Consider the following 12,034-nt stretch of genomic DNA (forward strand, 5'->3'; position numbering starts at 1 on the left):
AAAATTTAAAAAAAGATGACATGATGACAAAGGTATAGGCACAAAGTAACACAGAATGCTCCAAATAACATACTATGAACAAAAGAGAACATAATTAAACTCTTTTGCCCTTCCCAAGTGGTTTCCTATAATTGTTTCCAAATTATTTTTTCTTGTATTTGTTATCTTCAAGTTTATATATTCCATTTTCTTCTTAAGCTTTGAACATAAGGACAAAGCTGAAGGGTTACGAAGAGTCAATAAACCCTAAGTTTTCTGTTTCTTTTCTTTCTTTTATTTTTTTATTTATCTATTCATGAGAGGCACAAAGAGGCAGAGATACACACAGATAGAGGGAGAAGCAGGCTCCCTGCAGAGAGCCCAATGTGGGACTTGATCCTGGGACTCCAGGATCACACCCTGGGATGAAGGCAGACGCTCAACCGCTGAGCCACCCAGGCATCCCAAATTTTTCTGTTTCTAACGACAACCATAAATTAACTTTTCCAAATCTCCAAAGCAGTACACGAGAATCACCTTATGCAGACTGACCACCCTTCCAACCCCAGACTCTGGGGTGCTATTTTAGAGTCTGTAATTTTAACAAATACTTCAGGTAATTCTAACACAGTTGTCCTTTGTTATGTAACAAAGGTGTTATGTAACAGGTGGCAACAATTAGAAAATATCCTGCACCAAGATCCCCGAAAAATTCATTTCATTAATTTATCCTAATGAAAAAATGCACTTAAAAACTTACCTTTTTCCTTAATTGAGCAGCATTTACCAATTCGCCATTATGTGCCACAGCTATTTTCCCATGAAGTGTTTCAACAACAAAGGGCTGACAATTTTCTAATTCACAGTTTCCTGTAGTGGCGTATCTTGTGTGTCCGATTCCAAGGTTTGAAATATATAATTTCTTCAAATTGTCTTGAGTAAAGACATGATTTACAAGACCCATTCCCTTGCAAAGTCAAAGTAAAAACTCATCTTAGAAAAGAAAAAAAACAACAACAACAGACTTGTGGCCCTAGTGAGCAAAGGCATTTATAAGCTTCTGCTCAGGCAATCCCAAATTAGACAATGCACTTCCACTTAATTCCCTTGTGCTCCAAATTCTAGTCTTAAATAAAGACTAACCTAATTTTAAAAAACCATAAAACCTCTTTTTGGGAAAAATTTTGGGGTGAAATTCACATAACATACAATTAACCGTTTTAAGGTAAACAATTCAATAGCATTTAATACATTCATAATGTTGAAGTGCTTGTTTTATGAGATACTTTTCATTAAAACATTGAAGAACAGATGTACTAAACAATACAATTTGTCAAATATAATCAATTGCATTTTAAAAATTCAAAGCATGTTAAAATATTTAAGTAACTGGCCTGTTTCAAGGAGTCAGTCTAGCAAACTATCAGGTGAAAAGAAATGCACTCTCATATGATAAACTGAAATGGCTGATCCAGAGTATGACTTTTATATGCATATTATTCAAATTTCCGTCCCCCACCAACATACTAGTTATCATCTAGCTATTGTTATCGTTATTATTGACATTTCATTATGTTCAAATATACCTTGTGTGTTTTGAATGTTGGTACTGAATTCCCATCGCTGGTCACAATACCAGCACTCTCCTGACCCCTGTGAATATAAAAAGGCATCAACTGTTAAATTTAAATTTACCACACTGATAAGCTTCTTTATGAAGCATTACTTTTTTCAAGAGCCACCAGGAGGTGACAACACATTACATGCTAGTGCTACTTCTATTCATGATGATAGGACTAGCAATAGCAGCAGATAATATTGAGTTCTAACTAACATGCCAGGCACTGTCCTAAGCATTTACACGAATGATCTAACTTATTACACTCTCACAACAATCTTTTGAAATAGATACTATGATTGTTATTCCCATTTTACAGATAAGGACACTAAAGAAACAGAAGTTAAGTAACTTGCCAAATGTCAAACAGAAAGTGGTAGCATAGCCAGGATGAGAACATAATCTGAGGCTAGAGAACTTGAGCTTCTGATACTATGTGACCTCTAAATGAAGTTGAGTATGTAGATAAAAATGTAAATCTCCAAATAAATTAGCAGGTAAAATGCTTAGTTGTGGGTACTAGAATCATGAACAAAATTCATTTATTTCTGAGGTTTTTGCTTTGCTTTTCTGCACTTACCACTATTTTTCCCCCAAAAGGTATCTATCACTTTAGTTACCACACACACACACAAAAATAAATGCTGCTTCTAAAAACCCTAAGCTGATCAGGTACTTGTATTTCATTTCCTATGTCAGTATTTTTAGGTGACTGATATAGAGAAGAAAGCAAAAGCTAAGTTAGAGGTAGCATAACACACAATATGACTTCAGGGGATCTGTACTACTGTGGAGTATCAAGTGATAAAATAAAGGTTCCAAATGTTCCACAATTTTTAGTAGTTCCGAACAAATGCTACAAATATTAAATGTTTATTAGCAAATTTTTGTTCCAAAGTATATCAGGGTAGAAATAAAAAGTAAACCTCTAATATATGTATGTATGCATTAAAATTGATATATTGACTTATTTGGCAAATTGGATCTTTTTCTAAATTACACACTGTAGTTGTTTTTTAGGCATTTTAATAAGAAAAACTACATTAAGTATACCAGCAAAGCAAAAATCTAAAAAAATTATAAATTTACTAAATTATCAATACATTATATAAATATGCATAACACTATATACCCTACACATCTGAATCATTTGTGACATAGGATTTCTTTAGTGAAATGATGTGGTCTTTACTGTTAACCTATGCTAGAAGACAAAATGATTTGTATTAGAGGGGGGAAAAATCAGTGTTAGCTATAAATCTTAGGGCAGAAAGAACCTCTGCTAACCACTTCTAAATTAATTTCTAAAAAATCAACAATCTTTGGTAAACTAGAGTAAATTATGTAAGAAAAGAAATTTAAAAACGGTTTTCCCTCCTGTTCATCTCAAGGTAATTTTCCCTTAAGCTGAAATGAAAAACGTTAGGAATCATTTAGGTCTAGGCTTCTTTAATCACAAAGCCTGCTTATTTGGCAGTTTCTCAAGTTACTCCCCTCAGGCAGCTTGAGCCAGTTAAACTAGATCTTTTCAGCTCTTTGGAGCTTATTGACAACCAGCCGTCTGGTTTCCTAGGAAACAAAACCTTGGCTAGAAATAGTGAATCATTTCCAGGTCACTTTCAACATGGAGAGTGGAGCAGGAAAGCACTGGACTGAAGAAGAGGTTAAAGCTTTGCTAAGTGTCTGGGCAGAAAAAAATATACGAAAACAACTTTATGGAACACTAAGAAATAAAGGAATATTTATTTACATTGCTAAAAGGCTGCAAGCACTAGGAGTATACAGAGATTGGAAACAGTGCCGGGCAAAGTACAAAAATCTCAAATATGAATACAGAACAGTTAAATATGCTCATAACTCTGGAGACAGCTCTAAAACTATGAAGTTCTTCCATGATTTGGATGCGATCCTGCAGTATGAACCTGCCACACAATTAACAGAGGAAGATGCAAATGGCAGGTGCCTGGCAACGCTGAGCCAAAGTACAGCTTCAGAGACCACTGAAGGTAAAAAGAAAAAGTAGCATTATTTTGTTTTTACCTAACAAACTATAAGAGTACAGGATTTCTGAGTCCATATGATAAAACATAGTCTGGAATATCATGTTGAGAAAAACAACTGGCCTGTTATGCTATTTTGCACAAGGTAAAAATTTTTAAAAGATTAAATACCTCCACTTTTTAAATCTGTGATACTGAAAAACACATTAAAATAACATTAACCACTTAAAAAAGATAATAGCATTAACCACTAACGCCAACTGCTCCTTAAGCATGCCTGGTATGTTTTTTGGAAAATGGATTGGGTTTTGAAAATATTTTAGATTTAAAAAAAATTTTAAGAGTGGCAAAAGGAAAAAAAAACAATACATTTCTCCACTGTTGCTTCTCCACATCTCCAAACAAGACAGAACTTTCTGCTCTGTATTTATGTTCCCATTTTCTTAATTTATCAATAAAAGCACTGAAATACTAGGAACTAATAAATTCTTCATTACTCATTTGGAAGAAAGCTCCATTTTAACAATAAGCAAAACAAAAACAGATTGGCTAGATTAAATGATTTATGATTAAATGATTCAGATATTAAAATAAGGTTCTTGACCTGCTGTGTTGTTAAGCCTGAACTATTTACATAGAATTTGCTAGGTCTGTGGAAGCCAAATGTATCACTAGGGAAAGCTGGAAAAACAGTGGCAATAAGGAGATTTCTCCCATAGCCAAAGTCTTTACAGATGCAATTTTAAGAACAGAGTTGTTCAATTCAAAATCTCTGAATACCTACTGCCTGCAAAGTGCTGAGCTATATGCTCATGCAGTCAGTGATGTGTAACACCTCAGAAAGGAGGACACAATGAATAAATGTAACAGCCAGAAGAAAATGGTTACAGTGGTAGAATAAAGATACCAAATGAGAAAGGGAAGTAACATGATAGAAGTTAAAGCTCTGTTAATTAGGTTAATGAGGTTACTCTGAACTTCGAGTTTATAAAGCTCAATAATAAATCATTTGGTAAAAAATCCACTCCACTTAACATACTCCCTTTACATTTCTGATACCAAATTCTGAAGCTTTGCAGTCATTGTCAAGTTAAATAGCAGTAACATTATTTTATTCAATTAATCATCCTGCACTCTCCATTATTTGAATGCTTTTAATATTGATTAATGATAAGTAAATCATACAGCTTCTGAAAAGCTTTGGTTTTAACCATAGGTTGGTATTGGTATAATGAAGATGTGGGTGCTCTGTCTTCACTTTTTTTTGCCATTTTTGTGTCTCTGTGTCTCCTCCACTCCTCCCCCCTCCTACTCACCCCGTGCACGTCTGTTTCTGTCTTTCTCCTCTGTGTGTGTGTCTATTCTCCACTTAACAGGATTTCCTTCTAATTTAGATACCCCCTTGGCTCCAAATTCCCCACTTTCACTTATAAGCAGAGGGCCCATAATTACCACTTAACCTTAGGGTATGTTTAAGGTATCTCAAACCCCAAATTCTAAAACTATACTCTTCCTTCATTCAGGACTGATCCTCCTACAAATTACTTACACCTTACTATCACTGTATGTCCAATCACTTACAGAAACATTTGAGATGCCTTTGACCTTTGGTCAGTCACTAAGCCCTCAAAAAAAAAAAAAAATCTACTGACATGTTTCATAAGTTTTTCTCTGTTCCATTCTCATTACCACCATGCAGAACTTCATCTATCACATGGAATGTAAGATAACCTCTTAACTGGTCTCCCTACTTTTCAGTCCCTTCCCACAGATCATCCACAATGCCACTGGTTGTTGTTCTTTAAACTTTTTAAATTATACAATTATAAGCACATTAGCATTCTGTTTACTTTTTTTATTTTTTTAAAGAATTTATTTATTCATTCATGAGAGAGAGACACACACACACAGAGGCAGAGACACAGGCAGAGGGAGAAGCAGGCCCCCTGCAGGGAGCCTGATGTGGGACTCGATCAAGGGGCCTCTAGGATCATGCCCTGGGCCAAAGGCGGTGCTAAACCGCTGAGCCACCTGGGCTGCCCCATTCTGTTTATTTTAGTAATAATCCTTGTATTTTACCCAGAATTAATTATAATTCAGGATTAAATATACTTAATGATTCCATAATTTTTAAGTGAGTGCATATCAGAGTTTATTTTGGCCCCCTAGAGAAATGTGCTACAATCAATACCTTTTGTCCATATTTAACATTACTACTTTAGGAGAGACTATCAGAAGTTCAGTTATTGGTCAGAAAGGGTATGATTACTTTGAAACACTTAAAAAAAAAAAAACCTGCTTTCCAAAAGAATTGTTTTTTATTAATAGTGAGACTGTCCCTTTTATAGAGAACCTTGTCATATCAGATCATAGGGAGGGGTTAAAGTGGGAGAGAGACTTTCCTAATTTAACAAATAATAAAGTATGCTAATTCAGTAACTTATTTTGCATTTGTCTAATTACTAGTGATATCGAACAGTTTTCTATATATTTTACAAAAAACTGTTCATGTCAACTGAGGTCTTAGAAATTGCACGATCCCTTTTGCCTTACAATTTTGGTTGATTTTTTATTTGACCTATAGAATCCAAGTTTTTAATGCAATCAAACAGTCTTTTCTAAGGCTTAGAAAGCACTCCTTTCTCCAGGTCTGATTCATTTATAATGTCTTCTGGTTTTTCTATGGCGGAACCAGCAAAATTTTTATTGGTGTATGATAAACTGAAGAAGGGAAGAAAATGAATGTGCCTTTTCCACTGTTGGGATCAACCTCATGCAAGTGGTAAGGACAGAGGATCTGGTTCCCTCCGTTAGGCAGCAGGTAGTCTGACTAAGCCTTGGCAAAGAACTCAAATACAAACTCTTAAGAGACTTCATGTTCTGGAAATTATAATCATCCTCAACCTCAGAATACCTTTGACCTACTGCTACCGCAGAATCATTCCTTCGGTGACCAAATTTCCACTCTATTTCCCTCCTCTTACTTGATACAGATGCAGAGATAATGAGTTAAGAGTTTCAGTTTAAAACCTCCAGCACATGCATGAGGCTCCTTCATATAATTTTGGGATCAATCTAAGAAAAAATTACACCTGAATCAGCTGGGAAGAGAGCTTTTCTTTTTTACTCTGACCTGTATGTTTAGCATCGGCTATTTTCAACAAACATAAAACTAGGAGAAAAAACAAATAAACAAACATAAAAGTAGGCCCTAAATCAGATAATAGAATAGCAAACTCTCTCCCCTCTTTCCTTACTGTTCTCATCATGAAGCTCACATGTTAAATTAACCAGGTATATCATATTTTCTTTTTTTATATCATATTTTCTTAAAGAGAATTCTTAAATAAAAATTCTTATGTAACTACAGACTTTCATTTTCCATATTCCCATCTACATGCCATTTGAAAACAGTAGTACCTCCCTTATTTTTCATGTTATTCTATTTTAAAATAGAAATCCCTAATATAATCTTTAAGATGACAAACATTCCTTTTCTTATTTTTTTAAGATTTTTTTTTTTATTATTTATTCAGAGAGAGAGAGAGAGAGAGAGAGAGAGAGGCAGAGACACAAGCAGAGGGAGAAGCAGTCTCCACGAAGGGAGCCTGATGCGGGACTCGGATCCTGGGTCTCCAGGACCACACCCCGGGCTGCAGGTGGCGCTAAACTGCTGTGCCACCAGGGCTGCCCTTTTTCTTACTTTTTAATGGAATGCCTCCAAATAGTGAATTGTAATTTTAAATGTTCATGCCATTGAAATCATAACTAACATTTGCTCTCCTAATGTAAAGTAAAATAGAATGGTATTTGTTACTCAGTAAAACAATATTGAAAAAACATGGAAATGATAGATGAATAACTCTGATTCAGAAAGTTACAAAAAAGTAATCAAAACCTACTTAACTACCCTATCTCATGATCAGTTTCAGCCTCGTTATAATTATGATTCATCTTCACATGTGCCAACTGAATCCAAAATTCTATATGCTGGGTTCCTTTGAAAGATATATTTTAGTTTTTCCTATTACCCTCCTCATTTGATTACTTTAAAAGTAGTCTGTGCCTCATTTTATAAAAAATAAAACCAGGAGGTCAAGGGGGGCCATTTTCATTTTTCAAGGTTGGCATGGTTCTTTTAAATGGCACATTCCTTGGTCCATTTAAGCATAACTTAGATAAATTTCTGGAAAGTTTAGTATGTACCAATTAGCTAATTATAAAAGATACATATAAATTTTAGCTATTTGACCATATACCAATTAAAGAAGATTTTCTGATTATCTCATTATGAAACCTCTGTCTTACATTGATTGCTACTATCAAGTGCCTGTTATGTTAAAGTACTTAAAGCACAAAATAATGAAGACACCTCACTTTTTTTTTTTTTTTTTTTTTAAAAGAGAGAGCATGAGCATGGAGGAGGGGTCAGGAGGGGAAGAGACAGAGAGAGACAGTGATAGAGAATCTTAAGTAGGCTCCATGTTCAGCACAGAGCCCAGCCCAGGACTTGATCTCATGATCCTGAGATCATAATCTGAGCCAAAATCAAAAATCAGAAACTTAACTGAACTACCCAGGCACCCCAAGAAAAATCTTCATTTATTTTTTTATTTTTATTTTTTTAGATCTTCATTTAAAAAATATAATTCATTGAATACGAACCACAATCATCTCTAGAAACATAAAATTAGCAAATAAATCTAGTGGAAGTTCAAAATTAACCATGTGAATGGAAGAAATTAAATTTTTCTGTATTATAAATGTATATTTAAACTATTTTATACTGTTTTATTACAATCTATGTCTAACACAAATTTATAATCCTTCATATCAAATTCAGCTCAAGCTATTAGCATTCTCAGTCATATTAATTCAATTTTTATCTTCCTTAGAACTTATTCTAAAAGGAATTCTGTTCTCTTTCTAGGTAAAATGTCAGTTACATTAGAAGATAAGGAAGATATCTCAGGAAATCCTTTACTTTTGGTTTCTCATATCAGACCAATGGAACTAGGTACAGTATTGTGGGTCAAAAAATACAATGAAACTGATCAAATTCCAAATTGGAAAGTTAGGTTGGTTTCTGAGAAAATGGCTGATTTTCCGGATAAAAACACTTAGGATTATCTTGTCCGCCCCCCGCCCCCCCCCCCCCGCCGCTTTTTTTTTTTTATCAGTCTATACTAAAAAAAAAAAAAAAAATTCATTTCTAAAATAAATGATTTCTTTAACAAAATGTAAACTGCCTGTATTATTGGCCTTCAAATTCCCAACCTTTATTCTTTAAACATAATAGGGAATACAGTGGTCAAAATTATACATAATAGGTGCTTAATATTTAATGAACATGTTACTTTAGCACTCCTGAGGTCTAATACAAACAACTCTACAACTGAAAGTAAATAATATCAAATCAATGAGGTCAGGGATGGTTTTATTCACCCAGAGTCCAAACAAATCACCATTTTGCTTCTAAATTTTTACTGAAGGTTGTTAATCCAAGTGGAAAAATAATGTGCCTCTTCCAACCCTTTACTCGTGAATAGTTTTGGTTCTCAGCCATGACTGCCCATTTGAACCACAAACTGGGGATGCAAGGTGGGGGTAACAGCAAAGTAGTGATTTACAAAAGCTCCCCAGCAGATACTGATATGTATCCAATGGAAATCACCAAATTAAGAGATAAATTGCTCCCACCTATCCTATCACAAAACAAAAAACAAATAAAAATTACCCTTAATGAGCCATTTTCTAATTGTATTACTTTCTACAAATAATACAAAATTACTCAACATTCACTATATACTGATATACATACCACATATCAAAGGAATGGGATGAAGAGTAAGAGAAATATAGAGAAAAAAGATGATCAAAATGTGACTAATTAAAAACACAACTTTTTTAAGGCCAGTCACTGTCGTGGTAAGAAATAGACTCAGGTTCTGTATTTCATTTCCTCATTAGTTTCAGAGAAAAGCTAAGGTTTTCCATCTCCCATGGAGAAAATTTCCTTCCTTACTAAGGTTGCATCCAATTACTTATCTTATGTATATAACCTATATATGTATCTCTTTCCTCCCCACCTGATACAGGTAACTCCACATCAATTATGGAACCCCCTAATAATCCAACTTTTATTCCAACCATAGCAAATGAAGGAGGAAAACACTGGACTGTGCCAGAAGTTAGGGCTCTAATTGGCATCTGGTCTGATATAAATATACAACAACAACTGGAAGGAACAGTGAGAAATAAAAGGATATTTGAACAAATTGCTGCCAAGCTTCAGAAATCTGGAATAGAGAGAGACTGGAAACAGTGCAGAACAAAGTACAAAAACTTAAAACATGAATACAAGACTGTAAGAATGGCTCAAGACCAAGGCATAACTAAGAGTATGAAATTTTTTACTGAGTTGGATGCTATTCTGGGATACAATAAAAGAGAAAAATCACAAGAACACAAATTCCAAGATGAAGAACAAGCCACACGATGTGCCAATGTAAAAACAGAAGAGAAACAGTCAGGTAGGAAGGCAAAGAAAAGTAACCTGAACATTAGGCCAAATCCTATAAAAATGTTAGTAACCCAAAAACATGAATATAGTTTAAGTTAAATAGGTTTCACTAAATACTATTCAACAAGCTAATTGTTGAATTTATCATGAACAATTTAATGTATATTCAATCTCTTCCAGAACCCAGACAATAGTACAAAGTCATACATAAGGATGAAATAAAATTGGATTTCCACAAGTTTAAAAATAGACCAATTTTAGTAAAGTAAAACTGCAACTCTAAATGGCAGAAGTTAAAGCAAGTTTTCATATTAATTGTGGTTAAATTGTGAGTGAACAGAAAAAGAGCATTAAAGAACTTAGGAAAAAAAAAGACCCCATGAGAATGACTTTGAAGTCTAAGTTCTTCTGGGACACTTCATAAAGTTCTTTAATAAAAAGTTTAACACAAAGGACTGAGATATATTACACACAAAGATAGGACAGCATGACATAAATGAGTTCTAGACCAGGAGTCAGGAAATCAAAGTTCTAGCTCAGTCTTTCTGGAATCTTGAACCAGGTGTCTCCTCTAGACTTGACAAAATGTTCTTAAAGACCTCTACTAACCATAAAGTTTCTAGATATTAATATCTGCCGTAAACAATGCAGTCCTAATTCTTAGAGTATGAATACGTATCTAGGGGAAACGGAGGCAATGACAGAGGATTGAGAAATGGTGGCAAGAAGGCCTGAAATATTTTGCTGGCAGAGAAGAAACTGGTCTGCTTGAGAACTATCCACCTATCCCATTGAAATTAAAATGACAACCACAGTATTCAGCATGAGGTTCACTTTAGTGGAGCTTGATCTCAGGACCCTGACCTGAGCCAAAGGCAGATAGATGCTTAACTGACTGAGCCACCCAGGCACCCCTATCACGCTCACTTTAAAAGAGAAAATAACATTAGAGTTTAAAACACTATGCTGAAGTGAATAAAACCAAACCACCATCTATCCCACTATATTCACAGTCATTGCTGGAGATGCAGCAGAAGATGACTTTGTCAGTGATACATCAGAAGACCTAAGAGACAGAGATGTAAAACAAAGTCCTGGTACAGGTAAAATAATATTTTTTTGGTTTTATGTATGTGAAAAAATATGTAAGATGTTATTATATGATGTTGCTATAGACTGAACTGTGTCACCTCTAAAGTCGTATCAACAGATATAAGAGCATTTGGAGATGGGGCCTTCATGAGATAATTAGGTTTGGAGGTCATGAGGTTGGGGACCTTATGATGGGTTTTAGATTTAATTATATTTTATGTATAATGTATAATAAAAAAGATGCTATAATAACTAAGATTTTATAATAACACATACAAGGTTATAACACTGTATATGAAGAGTAATACTCATATTTACAAAATACAGAAATGGAAGGTGAAAACTGCTAATGACAGTAACATTCCTTATAGCTGTGGTTTTCAAAGTATAGCAGCATTAGTATCATCTGGGAACTTTGGCATGCTCAAGTTTGAGAAACACTGTCCTATGGTACTAATGGCGTGAAGGAAAGTAAGTGCTTCCTATATGGTGGTTTGCCTTTTACATAAACCAAAATGAGTGATGGGTGATCACCAGGCCCTCAAGCAAAAGCTGAGCTAGTCATCACAGACCTCACACATAGTCTTTCAGTTCAAAGCTTAGAAAAATGTAAAGAATCATGCTGATTAACAAACCAGGTAATCAAATTCCTCACACTCTTGGCAAACTTCTTTGTCTGACTTATCAGATATGACAAATTAAAAGCCCAGTGGGAGAAAGGAGAGCTGCTAGAATGGTGAAAGGTGAAAGCGGAGAAATTAAGGGGACTAATTCGATAGGAACATGCAGCTGACTAGGGGTATGATATGATAATACAGGTAA

At 34.6% G+C, this 12,034-nt stretch overlaps 2 protein-coding genes across 17 annotated transcripts in view; one reads left to right on the forward strand and one right to left on the reverse strand.

The window, feature by feature from the left end:
- Positions 1–12,034, forward strand: part of LOC112652356 (bifunctional phosphoribosylaminoimidazole carboxylase/phosphoribosylaminoimidazole succinocarboxamide synthetase) — a 388,335-nt gene that overhangs the window by 334,236 nt on the left and 42,065 nt on the right. For 11 of the 14 annotated variants that reach the window (XM_049093243.1, XM_049093242.1, XM_049093244.1 and 8 more), the window contains 3 exons: positions 8,528–8,614; positions 9,696–10,130; positions 11,134–11,223. In XM_049093243.1, coding sequence (XP_048949200.1) covers positions 8,528–8,614; positions 9,696–10,130; positions 11,134–11,223 — 612 coding nt within the window. Of the gene's footprint in view, positions 1–3,206; positions 3,604–6,324; positions 6,380–8,527; positions 8,615–9,695; positions 10,131–11,133; positions 11,224–12,034 lie in introns of those variants that run through there. The other 3 variants (XM_049093253.1, XM_049093254.1, XM_049093246.1) reach the window with 3 other exon arrangements.
- The window catches only part of PPAT (phosphoribosyl pyrophosphate amidotransferase), a 37,609-nt gene that overhangs the window by 10,238 nt on the left and 15,337 nt on the right, over positions 1–12,034 (reverse strand). For all 3 annotated transcript variants that reach the window (XM_025435900.3, XM_025435897.3, XM_025435898.3), the window contains exons 2-3: positions 1,566–1,632; positions 740–946 (exon numbers count right to left, since the gene is read on the reverse strand). In XM_025435900.3, the coding sequence (XP_025291685.1) occupies positions 740–943 (204 nt within the window). In that variant the 5' untranslated portion in view covers positions 944–946; positions 1,566–1,632. The remainder of the gene's footprint in view (positions 1–739; positions 947–1,565; positions 1,633–12,034) is intronic.

Source organism: Canis lupus, chromosome 13 (genome assembly GCF_003254725.2).
Source record: "Canis lupus dingo isolate Sandy chromosome 13, ASM325472v2, whole genome shotgun sequence".
In the NCBI taxonomy this organism is placed as follows: domain Eukaryota; kingdom Metazoa; phylum Chordata; class Mammalia; order Carnivora; family Canidae; genus Canis; species Canis lupus.